Source organism: Onychomys torridus, chromosome 7 (genome assembly GCF_903995425.1).
Source record: "Onychomys torridus chromosome 7, mOncTor1.1, whole genome shotgun sequence".
Classification (NCBI taxonomy): domain Eukaryota; kingdom Metazoa; phylum Chordata; class Mammalia; order Rodentia; family Cricetidae; genus Onychomys; species Onychomys torridus.
The window spans coordinates 25,697,861-25,721,259 of NC_050449.1; the positions used below are offsets into that span (position 1 = coordinate 25,697,861).

A 23,399-nucleotide genomic window follows, 5' to 3' on the forward strand; every position below is an offset into this window, starting at 1 on the left:
ACACAGCTTTAATCCCAGCACTCCAGAGACAGGCAGATCTGAGTTCTAGGCCAGTATGGTCTACAGAGAAAGTTCCAGGACAGTGATGGTTATATAGAGAAACCCTGACACTAAATAAACAAACAAACAAACAAACAAATAAATAAATAAAATATCATTGGTGCTTTCTCCCTAATCTATTCCTCCACCTGTCTTCAAGCTCCTGTGTTCTGGCTTTGCCTTGATCGTGGTCTATTGGTGGCACTGTCCAAGGAGCTTTTGATTTTCTTGATATGTTTTTCATGTCAGTATTTTCTTTCTTTTTTAAATTAAATTTGTCTTCCATATCTTATATTGACTTTCTTATTTCATTTAGGTGTTTGTTTTCTTTTAATTTCTTCAAAGATTTACTTGTCCTTCTTTGAATATAATTATATTTTGTTGTTATTCTTTGGGATTTCATCTGTCACTCTCACTGGATGCCAGTGACATGGATTAGTAACTTTGGGGGAGTTTCATGGCTTTAGTTTTCCTTGTTTTTCATATTACTGCTAGGGTTATTTCATTGATTGGAATTTGTATTAGCTGTATCCATTCTGTTGAAATGTTTAAGTGGGGCTAGATTGTAGAAGAGTTGAGATACGTGGTTCAGAAGTTATAGCCCTAGTCCAAGAGCCCAGAGTGCTTGCTCCTTCATGTATATCTCTCCCAGTGTAGACTTTTAAATACAAGAACAAGCACAACTCCTGACTTCCTGTTATGCAATTCCTGTACCAGCCAGGGAACAACGGTAGTGTGTGTCCCCCCACCCCCCACCCCCTTTTAAAAAAAAAGAAAACAAATGGCAGGTAAAGGAACAAGGATAAGGATAGTATGATGTGTACTAGGACTTCAGTCACTAAGAGTCATAGTGGAAGAAAGAAGGGTGAATGTGGGGATCAGGATAAGTATTAAATCAACTTTGAAAAAAAATCCAAGTAGTGGGGGAAAAGCTTGGAGAGGAACCTGAAGATGCTGTTAGGGTCTACAGATTTTAGAGATTGTTAAAGCTATGGAAGTTTTTGGTTCAGAAATAGGAAGATGAATAGGTTAGAAATGAGAAAGTATATGAGTTGTGCATAGGAAGAATAGAGAGTACCCAACTGTAGACTGAACAGAACAGTCCTAAAACCTAGCCAAGCAATTTTAAACTAAAGCAGGATTATTATGAGGTGTGCAAGAGTGAAATTTATTCTTTTAAAAAGACAAATAGAAGAATAAGAGACAAAGTATAACAGCTAGATTAAAGTTTTTTACATCATTCTGGAAGGTGTTCACTTTGCAATTCCAGTTCAAACTCATGAAGCAGGATTTGGGATGTGTACTGCACCCAGGGAGTTGAGACCAGTTAAGCTTGCAAGTGCATTTCTGGCACAGCTGTACTGAGTTGAGTGTGAGATTATTTCCTCCTTGGGACTGTCAGGGGCAGGCATGAGCAGGAGCCTTGTCAGAGTAACTTACTTGAGTCCCAGTTGCCATACCAATCTCCACACTTGGCTCCAGCATCACAACATCAATAGACATTGAGCCCTTGCTCATGCAGCTGACCCTACAGTCTTGCTATGTGTAAGGAGAAGCACTACTCCAGCAGTTTCTACTGCCCTCCTTAGAGCCTCTTGGTTCAAATTCTGATTCACAGACATTTCTGCCTGCAGTCCATGGAGATCTCATCTGTACTAATAAATTAATTGACAAATACAGTCTTACAGGAATAAAAATTGTTAATTTTTTTCTTGATTGTTTCTTTCATTGAGTCTTATTGGTGGCACTTCCAATCCACTATTTTACCCATAGATTCTCTGCTTAAATTCATTTTAGTCCAGACTTGTTCTGGATATTGGTAGGGATCTATCACTGAGAGTGAGAATTTGAACCTTTGTATGAAGAACAGTAGTCATGTCAATGGCTGTTGTTTGACTCTGATGCTAATAGTTACCCAGTCCAAAAGAGTTGTTGAGACTTTTTTAAAAAATTTTAAACTTTTGAAAAAATACTTATTTTTATTTTATGTCTATAAGTGTTTTTGCTTGAATTTTATGTATGTGTGCCATATGTCTGCCTAATGCCCAAGGAAACCAGAAGAAAACATTGAATCCTTTGGAACTGTAGTTACGGATAGTTGTCAGATACAGTGTGGGTTCAGGGAACTGAACCTGGGTCCTCTCTAAGAGTAACAAGCGCTGCCAGGCGGTGGTGCACGCCTTTAATCCCAGCACTCAGGTGGCTCTCTGTGAGTTCGAGGCCAGCCTGGGCTACCAAGTGAGTTTCAGGACAGGCGCAAAGCTACACAGAGAAACCCTGTCTCGAAAAACAAAAATAAAAACAAAACAAAACAACAACAAAAAAAGAATGACAAGTGTTTTTAATTGCTGAGCCATTTCTCTAGCCTAGGATAAGTCTTGTAGACAGAGAAATTCAACAGTCTGTAACTAGAATATTTTTGTGTAGTCCATGCTCTTATGCCCTTTTGGTTGGTTTTGTAGTACAGAGTGGAGTAAGTTATGATAACAAAGGGTGCAGAATTCCTAGAGTGAGTAACAGAAGTTGAGGCCAGATGGTAGAGATAGAGTCATATTGTGAGCAAAAGAAATTATTACCATCCAGCTAGAAATACAGAGGCTCTCACACACTGACCCAGGAGAGGAACAAAAAAGTCCAAGTGAAGGGTTGTTTGAATTTTAAACATCATAGTCACAGCAGTTTTTATTATTTTGTTATTTCGTGTGTATGGACAATATTGCCTGCATATACGTGTGTGCACTAAATTCATGCAGAAGGCCAGAAAAGGATGACATCAGATCCCCTGGGACTGGAATTACTGAAATTGTGAACTGTCATGTGGATGCTGGAGACTAAACCCAGGTCCTGGAAGAGCAGCCAGTGCTTGTAATAGCTGAGCCATCACTCCAGCTCACACGGCAGATTTTAAATACAAGGTGTAATTAATCCTAGAAATTCCTCTGATGATATTTGTTCCAGGCTAGAGTTAGGGCATTCTCAATAGCCTGAGTACTGGGCAAACTACTGAGGTATTTAGAGTAATACCCAAGCAGAACACAGAGCCAAATGCAGAGTTAAGAGGCCCAGAGGTCAGAGAGCAGTAGCTAAGAGCTGAGACCAAGACCACCTTCTTACCACCCGCTGCCGTCCTTCCCCTGAGAAAGAGACCTACTTCCTGTCTGTCTCTTTGACTTTCTGTTCTGCCTTCTCATTGGTTGTAAACCCAACCACATGACCTCATCACTGCCTATCTATACAGACCTCCAGATCTCTATGGTTGGTATTGAGATTATAGGCTTGAGTCTCCATGCTGGCTGTATCCTTGAACACACAGAGATCTGCCAGTCATGTGATCGAGATTAAGGGCGTGTCTTACCACTGCCAGACTTCTGTTAAGTGGCTTGCTATTAGCTCTGACCCCCAGGCACTTTTATTTATTAACATACAAATAAAATCACATTTCAGCACAAATAAAATACCACCATACAGATCACATGTAGATTTGTTGGTATAGTGTGAAAAGTTAGCTTGAGTTGAGCTTGATCTGAGATGAGAATCCTGAAAGTCTAGCTGCAGTGAGAGTGGTGAGAATAACCCTCCCCTTGGTTGAAAAGGCTGTTGTTCTTGAAAGTCCTTTAAGAGGATAGTCTCCAGGCCTGATTTCAGTAAGATATACCGTGAGATGTGAGGAGAGTGCCAGGAAATGTTGACCAGCATGCTCCCTGATGAGGCTTCTAAGAATCAAGCTGTAAAGACTGAGCTGGTCCTTTCCTAAGATAGGGTTTGGTAGGGATCCAGTGTTGAGGAGAAAAGGCCTATGGTGGGATAACTTGAAAGGGCTTCAGCATAAATAAAGGTGCTTATTTTCTTTGTTTCTTTTCCTGTTGTGATGACAAACTACTATTGCAAAAGCAACCTAAGGGACAAAGGGTTTACTCTGCTAACAGTTCAAGGGTATAGTCTATCATGACAGGGAAGATAGGATGAGTGGAGGAGCTGGAAGCAGCTGGTATCATACCATCCACAGGCTCGGAGCAAAGAATGCATGCTGTTGCCAACACCCTTTCTTAATTTATTTTTACAGTCTCAACAACTGGGGAATGCATTACCCACAGTGAGCAGGACTTCCCACCTCTGAAACCAAAGCATGCCCAAAGTCCTGTCTCCTAAGTGATTCTGTATTCTGTCAAGTTGACAACACTAACCATCACCACATGCCTTGAGAGTGAATGGCTCTAAATCATAAAAAAATGAAAGGCCGTGAGTTGGTGACCCTCTTGTAGAAGCTTCAGAGATGGCTTGATAAGGTGTTTTGAGATAGAATGGACCTTTTCAATTTTTTCTGAAGATTGAGGGTGATACACAGGGTGTTATATAAGGGTGATAACCCAAAGCTTTATGAAACCTGTTGGATTATTTTGGAAACAAAGGCTGTACACCATTTTGGCTGTGGAGATAATGGTTAGGGGACAAATCTGCGGATTATCTCTTGTAAGAATACTTGGTTGACTTCCGAGGCATTTTTTGTTGGTGGGGGAGAAGGCTTCTAGGGAGACCCAAAAGGTGTCAATAACATTGAATAAGCCACTTATATTGTTTGTATTTAGATATGAGTGAAATCTATTTGCCAATCCTATCCAGGTGAGTTTCCCCTCAATTGAGTGAGTAAGGAAGAGGTAGGTTAGCCTCAGATGTCCTTGAGGACTGACAGGCCTACAGATAGAGCAGTTTTTACTGAATTAAATTTATAGTTTAATTACCTACATAAGTATTATGTAGTCTGAGAGATATTTCCTTTGTTGATGGAAGGGTTTTTTTTCCCCTTGTAAGGAAAGCCAGAACCATTCTTTGTTAGCTTCTTCCTCTATTGGCTCCTCCTGTTCCTTTTAGCCATACTCAAGAATGATTGAGGTAATGAAGAGCCAGGGCCTCAGTGACTGGAAAGGGTAAAAGAGTATCTTTCCTTGCTTTTTTTTTATCCATTCTGATACTTTCTAAAGCTTAAGTGTTGGTGTCCTGTGCAGTAGATAACTGCAGCTTGGCTGGAGTTTGGGTAGCCCCAGTTAAAAGTCCTCTTCTAGATTGCTGCATGTGAATGCAGGGTGTGGAAGATACTTTAGGAGTCAGTATAGATGATATGTTAGAAGTCAGTATAGATGTTAAGTCTTTTACCTTTTTCCAGGATGAGATCTCTGGTAAAGGCATTAAGTTATGTCTTATGGGCAGATGTTGTTTAGGGGTATGTATATACCAATAAAAACTAAAAACCCATACCCCCACACAGCATGTTTGGATTATCTATAACCACAATCAGTATTCATAATCAAAAGATAGGAACAGGCAGAAGAGAGAACTCAGTGGCACAGTACTTGTGTAAGCATGAAGATCTGAGTTCAGCTCCCCAACACTCATAAAATGTTGAGCATGGTGTTATGTCCCTGTGATCCCAGAGCTGGGGACACAAGACAGGAAGATTCCAGGGGGCTAATTTAGTCTTGGGATTGGAAGAGACTACTACTGTTCAACTACCGAATTTGTTGTTTGTTACTATCTGGAACATGTATTTGATTAGCCTCAGAGATCTGATATAGGTTCTGTTATCCTTGTTTTACTCTGCAGAAATTAATAAAGTACAAAGGTTAAACTTCATATCACTGTATACATGACATAATCAAGATGACAATCCAGTATTCTGGTCCCATTCTGTGCTTTTAACCTCTCCACTCTTGGCTTTTATATAGTGTTGGAAAATAATGGCGTATTTCTTCATCTTGGCTGTTCTTTACATCAGACTCATGTCCTTTAGAGCTTTCCCAAGTATAATAGGCCTGAGATAAAGAGAAAACATGCCTCTGCTTTTAAAGTTGGGCCATTAAGAGTGATTACTTTGATTGGGATCGTGTGGTTGAGGGCAGTCACTGTTTTTTTCCTTTCAGGAAAGAAGAAAAGAGTTAAATGGGGTTTGGAACTCAGAAACGAATGATTATTGGCGAAACTCCTTTTCTAATTTCTAGCTCTTTGATCATAGAAGATGGAGGTAACACCAAGCTGAAAAGGTTTCCACTCCCTTCTTGTCAGGTAGCCTTGTACTTTTTTGGAAGGCTGGAACGGTGTCTGGACTTCCACCCAAATCAAGTTTAAAGTGGTCTCATTTTAGCATTCTGTTGCACATTTTCTAACTATGATGCTTAATTTCTTGTTTTCTAATACCTGTGTTCATACAGATGATCCCTAGTTCATGAGTGTCATTTGCTCTGAGGCATGCTTCTCGCAGCCATATGATGGGAATCAAAGTAATCACTCTTGTGTGTTTACTGACATACAGCCAGTAAACAACACGGGTATGCAACTTGCTGTTTGTATCAGAGAAAATTTGTCAAATCCATTGTTATGTCTTTGTAAGTACTTTGGGGTTTTTTGTTTGTTTAAGTTTGGAGTTTGGGTGTTTGTTTTTTTTTTGTTGTTGTTGTTTTGAGTTTTTTGAGACAGAATCTATGTATACCTGGCTGGTCTGAAACTAACCATGTAAGTCAGGTTGGCCTTGAACTTGTGGTTATTTTCCTAATGTACTGCCTCCAAAATGCTAGGATTATAGCATGCATTATTATATCTGTCTGTGGTTACTTGTATTTAGGAAGAATATGTGATTTTGTTGTTGTCTTTAACAATCTTACTTGACTTTCTTCTTGGAGGACTGAGCAACACTTTAATCCATATAACAGAGTAAGTGTTCTTGGAGCAGGAACACTTTTAAATTTGGTCAAGGTCATTATTTCTATGGTATCAGCTCTCTCACCTTATTTTTTTTTAAGATTTTATTTATGTATGTATTATGTATCCAGGATTCTGCCTGCGGATATGCCTGCATGCCAAAAGAGGGCACCAGATCTTGTTATAGAATAGAGCCGTCATTTGGGAATTGAACTCAGGACCTCTGGAAGAGCAGCCAGTGCTCTTAACCTCTAAGACATCTCTCCTGCCTTCTCTTACCTTCTTAAGATTCATTTTATGTTATCCTTCATCATGATGTCAAGTAGGGAACAGTTTCATCTCTTGTCATTAGATTATTCAGACTTTTTAAAAATCTTGAAATCTTTTCTTTCTTTTTTCCCTTCTTCCTTTCTCCTATACATTTATCTGAATAAAACATTTGACAGAAGGCTGGGTGGTGGCGGCGGCACACGGCCTTTAATCCCAGCACTCAAGAGGCAGAGGCAGGTGGATCTCTGTGAGTTTGAGGCCAGCCTGATCTACAGAGTGAGTTCCAGGACAGCCAAGGCTACACAGAGAAACCTTGTCTCGAGACAGAATCATTTATAATGCTTACCTGACATTATTTACTGCATGTTCACATTTAGAAACAGGGATAACTATATACCTGCTAACCAAGGTGTCTTTGACAGTCAAAAGATTATCATGTATTAAATATTTACAGCAGTTTCTAGCACGTAAAAGTACTCTATAATTGTCATTTAACTATCGTTTTAAAATGCTGCTCATTAACAATAATTTATAAACCACTGGTTGATGGTTTAGAAAATATATTTTTATTATTTGTGTATTTATTTTATTTATTTGGCACAGGTCTTACGCTATAGCCCAAGCTGGGCTCAAACTTACTGTGTAGCACAGGTTGGCCTTGTGGCGGTCTCCTTACTAGGATTTTTAGGAACGTACCAGAAAATGTATTTTAATACATTCCATACCTGAAGTTTTTCTATTTCACAGTCTCATTTTTTGTTTGGCACAGTGGCTACATGAAAATGATATAAATAGTCCATTTCAGCTATGAAGCTGTCATTTGATGTTTTCTTTCTGTATTTTTTTTAGGACATTTCTGACTTATTGCATCCTTGAAGAGCATCAATAGAAGAGGAAAGATAGAAAGATGGGTGTGAAAACATTTACCCACAGTTCTTCTTCCCATAGCCAGGAAATGCTGGGAAAACTAAATATGTTACGAAATGATGGACATTTTTGTGATATCACTATTCGTGTCCAGGACAAAATCTTCCGGGCTCATAAGGTAGTACTAGCAGCTTGCAGTGATTTCTTTCGAACAAAACTTGTTGGCCAAGCAGAGGATGAGAACAAAAATGTGTTGGATCTGCATCATGTTACAGTGACTGGCTTTATACCTCTATTAGAATACGCTTACACAGCCACTCTGTCAATTAACACAGAAAATATTATTGATGTTCTCGCTGCAGCGAGCTACATGCAAATGTTTAGTGTTGCTAGTACCTGCTCAGAGTTTATGAAATCAAGTATTTTGTGGAATACACCTAATAGCCAGCCAGAAAAGGGTCTAGATGCTGGACAAGAAAATAGTTCTAACTGCAATTTTACTTCTCGAGATGGAAGTATTTCTCCAGTGTCTTCAGAGTGCAGTGTTGTGGAAAGGACCATTCCTGTCTGCCGAGAATCCCGGAGAAAACGCAAAAGCTACATTGTTATGTCTCCTGAGAGTCCTGTAAAATGTAACACCCAAACAAGTTCACCCCAGGTATTGAATTCTTCAGCTTCCTATGCAGAAAATAGAAACCAGCCAGTTGACTCTTCTTTAGCTTTTCCATGGACTTTCCCTTTTGGAATTGATCGAAGGATTCCGCCTGAGAAAGCAAAGCAGGCAGAAAACACCCGGACTTTAGAATTGCCTGGCCCATCTGAGGCAGGTAGAAGAATGGCTGACTATGTGACTTGTGAGAGCACAAAAACTACCTTGCCTCTAGGTACAGAAGAAGATGTGCAAGTCAAAGTAGAAAGATTAAGTGATGAGGAGGTCCACGAGGAAGTGTCCCAGCCTGTTAGTGCATCTCAGAGCTCACTGAGTGATCAGCAGACAGTGCCAGGAAGTGAACCAGTTCAAGAGGACCTTCTGATTAGTCCACAGTCTTCCTCTATAGGTATAAATGCTTCCCATGTTTTTCATGATTTTTATAGTAAGTTCAAACATTTTTAGGTTTTTATTTTCTGTGCGCAGTCTTATTTTTAAAAAGAAGCATGAAAGGGGGGTTAAAGTATGATAATTGAATTTAATTATTTGTTTTTTTGTTTGCTTGTTTGAGGTCCAGGTCTCAATATATAGCTCTGGCTGGCCTGGAACTCACAGAGATCTATCTGCCTCTGCTTGCAAAAGTGCTAGGGTTAAAGGCATGAGCCACCATGATTAAAGGCTGATGATTGAATTTTTAAAATTATTATTAGCACTATAAGTTTTGTGTATGTATTTAACAAGTTACACATTGAGGAAGAGCTAACGTCAACGGGGGATATAAAGGACAAAGGTAGAGATTAAAAATTGTGAATTTCCATGTATTTAAAGAGACAGTCTTGCTTTGTAGTAGTCTAGGTTGGCCTTGAACTGCTCATCCTCTTGCCTCTGACTCCTGGGTGCTGGGATAACAGGTATATACCATCATACCCTGCTGTGAATTATTTTCAATACAAAAGAAAACAGGTTTTGAAAATCTAGTTAAGATCCAGACACAGTGATGCAGGCGCTAAGGAAGCACAGGCAGGAGGGTAGTAAGTAGCTCATAGCCGTCCTCAGCTGCGTAATCAAGACATGGCTAGGAGAGGCCCTGTGTGTTGTGGGGGATCCACTTCCTGTTTTGTTCTTTATCAGAAATGGGTAAGGGCTTTGCTGCCACATCTGAGGACCTAACCTCTGATAAAAAGACAGGTCTTGGCATGCTTGTGCTCTTTCTCCTCTTGGTTCCTTCTCTCTCTCTCTCTCTCTCTCTCTCTCTCTCTCTCTCTCTCTCTCTCTTTCTCTCAGACACACACACACTACATAAATGTAAAAAATAAAAATATTTATTACAAATTTAAACTGTGCTAAACATGCTGCTATGTAAGGGGAAAACATCACTCTTATAACAAAGGAGGTACTAGCCTAAATGGAGAGGCAGATATATCAATAAGTGACTACAATAAACCAGTAAAGATCCTGTGCTGGGCAAACTAAAAGGCATTATTAGTGTAGCAATAGAAAAAGCAAGTTAACATCATCGATTTGAGTGGAATCTTAAATAGTGAGAATTTGCCCAAGTAAGCCTACAAAGTGAAGATGTTAAGAAACAAAGCACCTAGTAGAAGAGCTTGATGGTTTAGAACACTGAATATTCAGTAAGCAGTGAATCTAATGCAAAATGATATACAAAGAAAGCATGGATACTTGAGTCCTTGGGAATGAGTGGGAAGTCCAAAGGAGCTGGAAAAACAAATTGTGCGGAGCCTTGAACACAGTTCCAGTTAAGAGTTACATTCACCTACATGTAACAGACCCCTTCTACAGTGGCTTTACCAACGGGATCTTTTTTTTTTTTAATTGCATGATATGTTCTAGAATAAGAAGTCTAGAACTGGTAATGTGAATGTACAGTATAATTAGTGTTCTAGGCTCCTTATATATGTATAACTTACCATCTTTAGTTATCAGTTTAGCTGTAGGCTTATTTGCTTTGTGGTTATAAGCTTGACTGTGTTCTAGAAAGGGGTAGATAGCACTTGTGATCAGGAATGCACTGGGGTTTCCTAGAAGCTCTTAAGAAACTAGTGTTAGTTTGTGCCTCATTATCTTTCTTAGCTACAGAGAACCTGAGAAAGTGATTATTTGTTGAGTAAATGATGGCTTTAGAGCAGAGTAGAGCTGGTATAGCAGTTTGTACCTTAACCCCCCAGGATTAGGGAGGCAGATTCAGGGAGATGGATCTCTTTTGAGGATAGCCAGAGTGCTACATAGTAAGACCCTATCTCAAAAATAACAACACCAATAATAAAGCATAGTGGATATTGAACATGCAACAAGCAGTACTCACCGTAAACGTAAGCTAAGTAAGCTTATATTTTACCCTAGTCTGCCTCAAAAAGAATGTAAAGTATGCAGATACTTGAGGAAAACTAGTTTGCTTTTGGTATTGTATGCAAGAGATTTGGCTCAGAAACCTATTAACCTGTATAAGACTAAAACTAATTTTTTTTTTTTTATTTACTCTTCTCCCCCCCCCCCCCCCCCCCAATGTATGAGGTCTCTGCCTGCCTGGTCTGTATGCCAGAAGAGGGGCTTTTTATAAGATGGTTGTGAGCCACCATGTGGTTGCTGGGAATTGAACTCAGGACCTCTGGAAGAGAAGCCAGTGCCCTTAACCGCTGAGCCATCTCTCCAGCCCCCAAAACTATTTTTTAATTACAATATTTTATAAATAATGAATCAACAGAACATAATAATATTGAGTGTGTGCAGTGAGAAGGGGATCAAAGAACTCAGTATGAAATGATTGTTTCTATTATATTCATTGATTCTAAGTAACAAGTTTAGTTTATTTTCTGATTCCAGATGTATCTTACATTGATAATCTTTGTCATTATTTTTTTTCTTAAAAGGACACAAAAATTGATAACTATAAAATAGAATTTTGTCATCTAAATTCAGTAATTCCAGTATGAACATTGGTAGGAGAAGGTTGGAGACTCACTTTTAAGAATAATCAGCAAGACCAGTTGTGTGTCAGTTTTGCTTAGATATGATATGCCCAAGCAATGTTAGGCCACAAAGAAATTAAAAGGTGGGATTTACAAATTTGGACTTAAGAAACTATGGGAGAGCCAAAATCCTTGAGTGATTCCTATATTCAAGGTTGGGAACTGATTTTAAAAAGAAATTATTATTATTATTATTATTATTATTATTAATCTTTCTAGAGGTTAAAAAACTAAGAACATATTAACTTCGTTAATTTCTTGTGTTTTGACACACTGTTGAGTTTCCAGGGCTGCTACAACAAAGTACCACAAGCTTGGTAATTTTCAAACAGTACAAATGTATTTTCTCACAGCTCAGAAAGCTCCTAAAATAAGGTGCCAGAGATCTCTGTTCCCTTTAAAGATTCCCTTGAAGAACTCTTTCTTGCCTCTTCAAATGACAGTTGCCAACCGTCATTTACATTCCTTTAAATTATGGTTTTATCATTCAAATCTCCACTTTTATCTTAACATGACTTTCCTTGTGTGTTTCCACATCTGTCTCTGAATCTCTGTCCTTATGATGATACCAGTCATGGGGTATAGGACCTCACTTGATCTTATATAACCACATCCTAACTTGACTACATCCACAAAGGCCCCATTTGCAAATAAGGTCTTATTCAGTAGCTAAGATAGGACATCAACGTTTGGGAGACAGTTTTATACACCTGAATTTGAGTAAAGAAATTTTTGAAGAATTGAGTAAAGAAAATTTGAAGAATAAATATAACATTGATAAAATGTTTAATGTGCACAGATCATAGCTATTTTTGAGTCTTTAGTCTTAAAACTATCTTAGTACCTTCTAAGTAATAATTATTATTTGAAAATTAGAAATCCAAATATTTAAATATCTTGGTAACTACATGTGAAATATTCATTCATTACTTCCAGGTATATCTACTCAGTTCATATTTTGCCTTTACAATCTTAACTAAACATGGCTATATAGAGAAATGAGTATAAGTAGACAAAACCTTTACGTTAGAGAAGCAGAGTTTCTGCCTGTATTGTTGTAGATTCTGTAACATGGACATAGGACTATCTGACCTAGATATCATGTAATCACATACTCTGAGTGGATTTTTTTCCCTCTGCCTTCATAATCAAGTGTACTAATTACTCTATCTTACATCTACATTAAAACAAAGGTGTAAAGAACAGAAAAGAAATTCCCTAGGATACTGTGGGCAGTCAATGAATGTTCTACTCATGGTTCTTTGTTCTCTGTATTTCAGAAGAGCATTACTGTGAGCAATTCATTTTACTTACTAATTCATTAAAGAAGATACCAAAGTGATAGCTTATCATTCTACTAAATTTGATACCTAATAACATTTATTCTGAAATTCTGAAGTAGTAAAAATTTGACTATGAATTTTATTCAAGTGGATTTTATCTATATTTTAAGTTCCCATTTCCACCAGTTGCCCTGTAAGAAGTAATATCTAACGCCTTGAGCATAGAGTAAGTAGAGGCAATAATTACAACAAATCTAAAAGGGAAAAAATGCTGCTGAGATGTATCTTATCTAGAAAGATACAGGTGGGGCTGGAGAGGTGGTAGTTCAGGGGTTAAGAATGCTTCCTGCTCTTCTAAAGGAATGAATACAGTTCCCAGCACCCACCACTCAACTCACAACTGCCTACTAACTCCACCTTCAGGAGATCCAGTACCCTCTTCTGGCCACTGCAGTTACTGCAGTCACAGGTACACAGTGCACACACAGGTAATTCAATTTTTTTTTTCTTTTTTAAACACAGGCCGTCTCTCTCTCCAGTCCCCGCCAAGCCCTATTAGTCCAACAACCCACTTATAGAATAAACACACAGACATTCATTCATATTATTTAAACTGCTTGGCCATTAGCTCAGGCCTACCATTGTCTAGCTCTTTACTCTTATATTTAGCCCATTTCTATTATTCTATACTTTGCCACGTGGCTTGTGGCTTACCGGTGTCTTTACATGTTGCTTCTCATGGCAGCGGCTAGCAGTGTCTCTCCCCAGCCTTCCACTTCCCAGAATTCTCTTCTCTCTTGTCCTATACTTCCTGCCTGGCCATTGGCCAATCAGAATTTTATTTATACAGAGCGCTATCCACTGCATGACCTGCTGACATCCCACGCAACCTAAGTCAGAAGCTCATTTTTTTAGTAAAAGGGGGACCTGTAGAGTTCTGGTCCCCAGGGTTTTGGGCAACTGTTGCTTTGCTTGCTGACCTTGACCTTGATATCCTCCCTATGCTAATTCCCTGCCGGGTTCCACCCTCCTGAATGCTTAAGGGAAGTTCCTTGTCTGTGTATCCTGCATATTGGGTGTTAACAGTTTAGATGAAAGATTGTAAAACATCAGTATCGAACTTCTGCCCTCCAGGGTTCTCCCATTGTGCTATAAGCCTGTATTTAAGACCTTCTCCCTCCTTCAATAAGTGGCATTCTGCATTCAAAACAATAAAAATAAGAAAAATAAACAAACACAGGCCATCAATTTGTAGAACATTTCAAGATAAAAAGAATCTTACATGTAATGGTTTCATTATTTATTTTAAAGTACTCAATTGTCTGTATTCACCAAGAACAAACATGAATGACTTTAGATAAGCTGCAGCTCACTGAGCTAGCAAAGGAATTCTGAACTCTATACTAGAATCCTACCATTAAAAATAAAGTGACTGAAGTTTGCTCAGTCACCTTTTCCAGAGGACCAAAACTGTACTTTTGAAATTGTCAGAAGCTGCTCTTAGTGTTACTGAAAGCAGCTCCTTACCTCTTTGTGATAGAGTTTGAGGCAACATACAGATCTTTTGAAGCACACATCATGCCGACCTGTAAGAGTAAATCCTAAGATTCAAAGTAAATTCCTGATTGTTAAAGGCTGCCTATTCACTTAAATGTCTTTAGAAGGCTACAAAACAGTTTCACCAAGGAACATTTTGTATCTGGGTAAATAGCCAAAATACTCCTTATTTATAAGAAGCAAAATAAACCAAGCAGTGGTGTCATGTGCCTTTAATCCCAGTACTTGGGAGGTAGAGGCAAGTGGATCTCTGAATTAGAGACTAGCCTGGTCTACAAAGTGAGTTCCGAGACAGCCAAGACTTCACAGAGCTCAAAAAACAAAAACAAAAAGATGACAAAGAAGAAACAAAATAAATCCAGCAGCAAAGAGCAGTCACTGAAATAGTTGAGCTTGGCTCATGAATTTACCCGCCAGGCAAGGGCAGTTTGCATCTCAAAAAGGATTTCCAATCTTCAGTGTTGTCAAAGCTTTAGGGCACGGGGAACTAGAGAATCTCCTAGACTTCCATTTCTGTCAAGTCCTATCACCAAAGACCAACTATAGTGAACAGTTCACTTCATCACTCCTTTACAAGGGTGATCACACCACAAGGCTTTTTGGATTTTTTGTTTGGTTTTGGTTTTGGGGTAAGATGGTGCTTGGAGGAGCCAACAGGATTTAAGCCTGTATTGGGTGATTTTTAGGAGTTTGCTCACTACTGTGGATACCAGAATACAGGCATAATTTCTGGCTGAACTGTCATAAATATCTTCTAGAGTACAGATTACTCATCTTAATGAGTTCACAGTGTCAATAACTTATTAGCTAAGGAAGGAGAAGGATATGGATGTTGTTGTAACTGCAGACTCACCTCGTTTTGTCTGCACTTTTCTACTCCTCCTTTACCTTTAGTAAGAAGGAGCCATCTGATGTTGATGCCCCATAAGGTTATGTCTAGCAGAACAATGCTGTGGCCTAACCCAGGGCATTAGGCCTGCTCCTGCAGAGATCTGGTCTGGTCCTGAATGTTAAGGCTGCTTTTTTCCTTCCTTCTCCTCTTTCTCCTTTTCCTTTTCTCACTTGACACTAGGCAATAAATGTAGGGCTTTGCATGTGTAGATACTCTTTACCACTAGATCCTCAGCCCTCTTGTCCTTAACGCACTATACTAGAAACAATGTCTGAGTTTATTGAATCCCAGTAATGTCACAAGATGTAGCCGTTTCAATGGCTGCAATTTGCCAGATAATCTCACTTGCCTTTTGTAACTGATAAAGTGAATATATGTTTTTGGTGGTTGTTTTTGTTTGTTTATTTGTTTGGTTGGTATTTTGAGGCAGGGTTTCTCAGTGTAACAGTCCTGGCTGTCCTGGAACTTGCTCTATAGAACAGGCTGTTCTCTAACTCAAAGTTCTGTATCCTGAGTTCTGGGATTAAAGGCATGTGCCACTACTACCCAGCATACATGTTCTTTCATTCCAGTTTTAATCATTAATATTACTTCTATATCATGCAGCACATAGTAAACACATCTCTGTATATGTATATATGTGATTTACAGAATGATTATAATATGCTACAGCAGAGGTTTCAGAAGTAGACTAATAGAAATGCAAGAAGAGTCTGTACTGGTAAAGTAAAAGCCCAAGAACAGCCACAGGGGAGAAGCTACTGCCACGGCCTAGAGGTTTGAAGATAGAAATGCAGAATTGAATCCATTGCAAGGTGAAAGGACAAAGCCAGAACAGGAAGGTCCAAACAGGGACAGGTGGACAGACATTCAAATAGGCTGTCAGCTGTGTGGAAAACCAAGCCATGCTGAAGCCCTAGAGGTAGTCCACAGGTATCTGCCCTGTCCTCCATGATGACAGAGACCAGTAGAAAGGTCTCTGTAGGGCTATGCACTATATAGTACTTGGTATCTACCACTTTATGGGTTACAAGTAAAGGAGTTTTACACCCTTTCCTTGTGCTGGTATGTCTGATGAGTTCTGATACAACAGAAGCCATATTGTATGCCATTCCTTATTGTCAAAAGGGTGGGTTGATTTTAAAGGCCAGCTTTTTCCAAATCAAGCTGATTGTGGCCACAAATCAACTTCATTGTTTCAAGGGGGAGAAGAGTCTGTCCAGAATTCTCAGCTAGCCTTACTGCCTCTGAGTAAAGTGGATCCCAGTGCCTTTTGTAGGTTTTACTCTTACCACTGAATGTTATACCGCCAACCCAAAAAAATACATTAAAATTAAATTTTAATAATTTAAGAAAGATTATCAGTTATTAACTTTTACAGCTTGCTGTTAAGTCATCAAATTCTAGTTCATACAATTACTGGTATGGTTGTTGGAAAAAGCTTATCAGGAAAATTTTTATGAAATTTATTTTTGTTCATATTTCTGTTCTTTAAGGAATAAAAGAGAGAATGGAATGAAAATAAGTGAGCAGTTCCTCAACAAAATGCTGTATTATCTGGTTTTCTACCCTAAATCAAGATTTTTAAAAAGTCAGAAGATTCAGAGATAAGTTGAATTAGGTAGACATGGAGGACAAACATAACCATTTAATAGTAAGGAAACAGGGAAAGGAGAAGACATGTACAGAATCAGTAGGGTGGAATGGAGGTACAATTGAAGACAGGCATAAATGCTTATAGCCCTGTCTAATTACACAAGTCTCTAGTAATCTGTGTATTAGGATGTAGCATAATACCAAAAAATTGATATCCTTGATAGTTGCTTTGAATCAAGAAGCAAGTAAAAAAAAAATCTGCATTTTTTATTTAAGAAGTCAAGGAAAAATGTGTGCTTACAGATTTTCCAACACAAATGATTATAGTAATTTTGGATACATTAAAAGGGATACGGTTAGGCTTTTTTGTTGTTATTTTTCAAGACAGCATTTCTGGGTTTAATCTTAGCTGTCCTGTAACCGGCTCTGTAGACCAGTCTGGCCTCATACTCAGAAATTGACCTGCCTCTGTCTCATGAGTACTAGGATTAAGGGTGTGCACTCACCACCGTGCCTAGAATTAAACAAAATAAAGTGGAACATATGCTTGTTTCCTAGTAATACAAAACAAGTTCAAATAGTCTAAAGAGAAAAACTGAAATACTAGATGCTAACTTTGTATCTGAAGGAAATGTCATGTATGTTATGTATTCATGTACATTTAATTATTACATAAATGGTTAAAACTAGAATATGTAAACTTTCATTAAAATATGGCCAGCTGGGTATAGTGGCACACACATTTAATGCCAGCACTCAGGAGGCAGGGGCAGGATCTCTTTGAGTTTGAGAACAGCCTGGTGTATATAGAGAGTTCCAAGACAGCCAGGGATACATAGAGAGACCCTGTCTTGGTGGTCTGGGTGTGTGTGGGGGGGGGGTGCTTAGGTTTGTTCATTATGCAACACAGCTCATTTTTCATTACCTGATGGAGCTAGGTTATTTGAATCCACTGTTCTATTACAAGCAACAAATTATAGATTTTAAAATGTCACTTTGAAAGTGTTTTAATAACCTGAAAAGATTATCAAAGAGATACCAAATAAAATTACTGGAAGAATCCCAACCCAAAATGGCTTACAGATCACTAGAGCCAGCTATTTTCATTTAAGACCTTTGACAAATTCCCTTATGCAAAATACTGTTTGTGGTGGGCAACATCATCTCCCTGGCTCTGCAGTCAGAAATGTTCCATTTGTCACCCTGATGAACATCTGCAGTGCTTAGCCAGGCAAACTGATAAACACGAAACACTACAACCTTCTCTGCCTTACGAGAACTGCCAGATGAACATTTTCAGATATGACTTCTGGCCCTGCTTTCCTACATTGTTGAAGATGAGGACCACATGAGTATGACCTAGCCAAAATGGAAGAGGACCCTAATGATACCCTACATGAGTACATGGCCTCACTGTCATGAAGTACTCACATTGGTGTCTTGGCCTGACCTAGAACTAGATAGTTAAGACCATGAAGGCCATGATTGTGAACCTCACCACCAACCTTGTATCCTTGCATTTCAAGAAGAATAACAAGACAGCTCTTGTTTGTTTTATTTATTCCAACACTCTCGACTTCCAAGTTAGTGAGCTGGAACTCAAATACTACTAGTCAGGTGTGTCAGATACACTAAGTATACTTTGTGTTCCTTAGATGCCTATTGGCAAGAAAACTCAATTGTCTGTTATAGCAAGGAGTGCAGCACGTCAGAAGTACTTGTGTTCAGTACTCTTCAAAAGCCTGGGTTTTATCTCAGGAGCCTGCTTGAGCATCACAGGTCTAGTGTCTCAGTACTATCCATCTTGTGAACCCTGGCTTTGCCTGTCCGTGCTACAGTATCTACTCAAGGCTTTTGCCACAGTGACCCAAATGGCTTCTCATTTTGAACTCTCAACAGCAGTCTTCCAAATAACCTACTTCTGATCATGAAAGAATACTTGAACATAAGAACCAAGAAAGCCTGGCGTATGCTATGACAGTGCCTTCCTTGCTGGACTCAACACCACTGTTGTATTGTTTAGAGTAGGCGTGCATTGGGCTGTGGTTATTCTGAAAATGTTTAAAATCCTGAATGGGAAACAGAGAATGTTGATGCAGCTCCACTTACAGGTTTTGCCTCCTTGAGGGAGTAGTCATTGTGAACCATCTGTTCAGAACTAAACCTGCTCCTTGTCTTTCAAACTCTAGGAGACTCCCAGTTAGCTCTCATGCCTGTTTGTTCTTCTTTACTGAGAGGTTGTTTTTCTAGCTTCTCTAGTAGCTTTACTAGCTCTCTAGAGCTCCTCCGTGTCCTTGCTGCTCGTCTTTTCCCTTCTCTGAAAGAATCTCTGGTTGAGGTGAGAGTTTTGAGGGCTTTGCTAGACACAGTAGGAAGGATTGGAAACCAGGTTTCTATATAAGCAAGTGCAGGTTTTTTTCAGTCTTAGGTTGCTCCCCTTAAAAGACTGGATTCTTAGAACTAAACCTGCTCCTTGTCTTTCAAACTCTAGGAGACTCTAACAGTCCTTTGGCAGTTGGCAGATTAGAAGAAGGAGGGAACTGGGGAGATAATTCAGTGAGTAAAGCATTTGCTAGAGTTCAAATCTACCAGCACCCACATGAAGGAAGCATAGAGTTTGTAATTGCTTAGAAGACATGACAACCAGCCCCACCCTCCCATAGCAAGCTACACTACATTAGCTGTTTTGGTGAGTTCGGTTTCAAGTGAGTGATTTTTCTGAGTTCGGTATATAAGGTAGAGTTTAAGGAAGAGCCAGGTGTCTACCTCTAGCCTATACATACTTGCATATGAAAGAGGAAAAAAAAAACACTTCCCTGAAAAGTGGTCACTGACTAGATAACTTTTACATATAATTATCTTGGTTATGCAACATGTGAACATGCCAAGGAATCACAAGTCATGCTTAAGAACCTAACAAGCATAAAGCTCTAGAAGAGGTCATATTTACCCTAGCCCCAGCAAATTGGTCAAATAATTTTAAAAGACAGAAAAGGCCACAAACAACCAGGGTAAGCAAGAGAACAAAGCAACAGAGAGACACACCTACAAGGAAAAGATGAAGTAGAAATGTGTAGTAGAAAAGACTAGAAAGCCAGATAACAGGGTTGAACAATGATTACAGAGAACAGTGAATTATACACAAAATGAGAACAGATTTAAAAGAAAAAGTCTAGCTAAAAACAAAATTATAATCTCAGTGAATGTTTTGGCAACAGATTTGATTTAACAAAAGAGTTGAGAATCTAAAAACAAATCATTTTAATGTTTTGTTGAGAAGTGACAGAAAGAGAAAAATAGAGATTATATTAGAGAAAGAAGAGTCTGGGAAAACATCCAAATAGAAGAGAGAGAATATTGGAGAGTTTTCAATATCAAACAGGAATAATAATTAAAAAAAAAAAAAAAACCTAGACACAGAAAAAAAAATGATTAAAAAAATAAAGGGGCTGGAGATATGGCTCTGATTGTTATTCCAGAGGACCTGGGTTCAATTCAGTACCCACATGGCAGCTCAAAACTGTCTGTAATTCCAGTTCCAGGGCACCCACAGCAAAACACCAATGCATGCATGCATGCATGCATGCATGAATGAATGAATGAATGAATGAATGAATGATTAAGTGTCAGAACCCTGTGGGGTGTTGTCTTAAGAAAAGTAACTGCCATTCTAAATTGTTCCATACAATGAGCTCAACAGTGAAAATGAAGGATGGAAATACAGCTTAATTGTAAAGGGCTTGCCTAGCATACAGGAAGTTCTGGGCTGAATCACCAAGGCTGCATAAAACCAGGCATGGTGACCTACTGTGTAACCCCAGCACTCAGGAGGCAGAGGCAGGAATACAGGAGCTCAGGGTACAGGAGGTTCAGGTATCTCAACAAGATAAAGTGATGTCCATGCCTTAGCCTTCTTGAGTGCTTGGTTTATAGGTCTGCCACCGTGTACTCCATGAGACACTGCCCCCAAAATAAAGTGAAGATGTCTTCAGATGGATATTTTTTTTCCAATTTCATCAAATCATCACTAGACAATTTTAAGTATGGCCTTCATCAGGCAGAATTAAGCACAAATAGGTTTCATATTTAAGAACAGGCGCTGGGCAGTAGTGGCTCACACCTTTGATCCCAGCACTCAGGATGCAGAGGCAGGCGGATTTTTCTAAGTTCAAAGCCAGCCTGGTCTACAGAGTGAGTCCCAGGACAGCAAAGGCTACATAGAGAAACCCTATCTCTAATCCACCCCCACCCTATCCCCCCCAAAACTCACCAAATGCATGAAGAAATGTAAGTATTACTTATACAACACAGCAGTAATATCTGTAGGCCTAATCATACAAAATACCAGGAATTTTTACAGAATTGAGGCAGGTAGGACAGGGAGTTGAGGCTGTTGGCCCTCTCTGTTATGTAGGAAGTAGTAAAGGTTTGATTAGACTTGGTAAGTTACATCCTGCCCAAGGGAGAAGGGACAAAACCCAGGCTTTGTCCATGCCAGGCATTTGATTTACTGCTGAGCTACTACTGGGCTACCCCCCAGCCAAGCATAGATGTGATGACTGAGATAACCAGTAAAATCAATAGGGAAGTATATAATTTCCAGCTGGTAGAGCGGGGAAATTTGAAGCATACATATGTGCATTAATTCCCTATTCCTCACAAGGGAATAGGTTATTAATATTCAGTAACAATGAAAATAAACTAATGATATATAACAACATAACTATGTCTACAGTGTCTGAAGGAGCAAGCCCCAAGAATAAATACATTGATAAATAAATAAATAAATGAATATGTGTGAATATGTAATTCAGTTTTACATATAAAGCTTATAGCTAGACAACACTAAACTGTGTGTGTATGTGTGGTTTTTTTGTGGTTTTGTTTTGTTTTGTTTGGTGCAGGTAAACCAAGATACTAAATTGTATTGTTTTTAGTGGATTGACAAGCTTTCCCATTAATATCAAATAGTAAATAGCTCAGACATAGGGGCCATCTAGTCGCTAGCATAACCACAGCCAACCTTGTCACTGTGTTGAGTGGGACAAAAGCCCATGACAGCCAGTGGCAGCATGTTTGGTAAATATGTGGATAAAAAGATTACTTTAAGAGTGGGGAGGCCAGAAGACAACCATAAAAAAGACTGGCTGTTGGAGGAAGGAAGGTTCCTGATCAACAGGGACCTGTAGAATGTGGGTACTGCTTTGTTGTGCTTGTATGGAGGCCATCTAGGTATTCACTTTTTGTCTTTTTGTCTTTTTTTTTTTTTTTTAGTTTTTTTTAGTTTTTTTCCAGTATTACTTATTTTATGTGTGGGTGTGTTGCCTGCATGTGTCTCTGTGCACCGCCTGTATTCTGGTGCACTCAGAGGCCAGAAAAGGTGGTCTGATGTCCCGGAACTGGAGTTAGAGACAGTTGTGAGCCACCATGTGATTGTTGGGAATTAAACCCAGGTCTTCTGTGCTCTTCACCCGCTGAGCCATCTCTCAGTGTGTCTAGACCATTGTCTTTTAAATTTTCTATAAAAATTGTGTGTGACAATAAAGTAACTCTTAAAAGATATAAGCTATCAAATGCTTTCTTAAATAATGTTTAAGTATCATTTAATTTTATGTGGATTTCAGTTTGCATTTAAACTGTTCTGCTTATTTTCCCAAGGTTCCTATTAAATATACTTGAAATATACCTGAATTTAAATAATAAAACAAGGCTACATTTATTTAATCAAAAATAAAATATAAGCATTACTGCTTTTTTCCAAGACAGGGTTACTCTGTATAGTTTTGGTGCCTGTCCTGGATCTCTCTCTGTAGACCAGGCTGACCTTGAACTCACAGATATCCGCCTGCCTCTGCCTCCTGAATGCTGGGATTAAGGGCGTGCGCCACTACCGCCCCGCCACATTACTACTTTTTAATAGGATGCGAGCATTAGATAAGTTAGAGGATTATTATATCTATGGCTTGCAGTTAACATCTTGGCTTATTTGCACCAGGCCTTAACAACTGTCCCTCTTGAAAACCCTGTTCGCAGGCTCAGTAGATGAAGGAGTTACCGAGGGGTTGCCAACGCTTCAGAGCACTTCTAGCACCAATGCACATGCAGATGACGACGACAGGTCAGTACCAACATAGTGCATCCTTTTCTCATGAAGATTGTGCTTAGTTAGAACTCTACATTCAAACTGGTGTGAGAAATTTATTGAGACTTTACGGTTTTGTTCATGCCTGGACCCCTTACCTTATATAGAATGATTGCTTTCTTGCTTGCTACAGTTTGCTTCTGAAAACTGTACATTATCTTTTTTCCCTCATCACTTCTCACTTTGTCTCCCTGTGTTTAAGTCACCACTGTATTTCTCCTGACTACCATAGTAGTCTTGAAATTGACCCCTGATTGCATTCTTCCATTTCTTAAGTCCAGTCTCCATGTACTACCAGATCATTTCATTTCATTTTTAACTAAGATGTCACGATTATAAAGTCCTACATGATTCAAATTTACCTAGCCCCCATCAATTCTTAAAACTTTCCATATTGTTCCTACCTTTGGTCCTTCCTATTTTG

At 39.0% G+C, this 23,399-nt stretch overlaps 1 protein-coding gene across 5 annotated transcripts in view; it reads left to right on the top strand.

Moving 5' to 3' along the window:
• Zbtb44 (zinc finger and BTB domain containing 44) overlaps positions 1-23,399 on the top strand; it is a 57,729-nt gene that overhangs the window by 26,473 nt on the left and 7,857 nt on the right. For 4 of the 5 annotated variants that reach the window (XM_036194203.1, XM_036194202.1, XM_036194204.1 and 1 more), the window contains 2 exons: positions 7,849-8,924; positions 22,867-22,951. In XM_036194203.1, the coding sequence (XP_036050096.1) occupies positions 7,907-8,924; positions 22,867-22,951 (1,103 nt within the window). In that variant the 5' untranslated portion in view covers positions 7,849-7,906. The remainder of the gene's footprint in view (positions 1-7,848; positions 8,925-22,866; positions 22,952-23,399) is intronic. The other variant, XM_036194206.1, reaches the window with a different exon arrangement.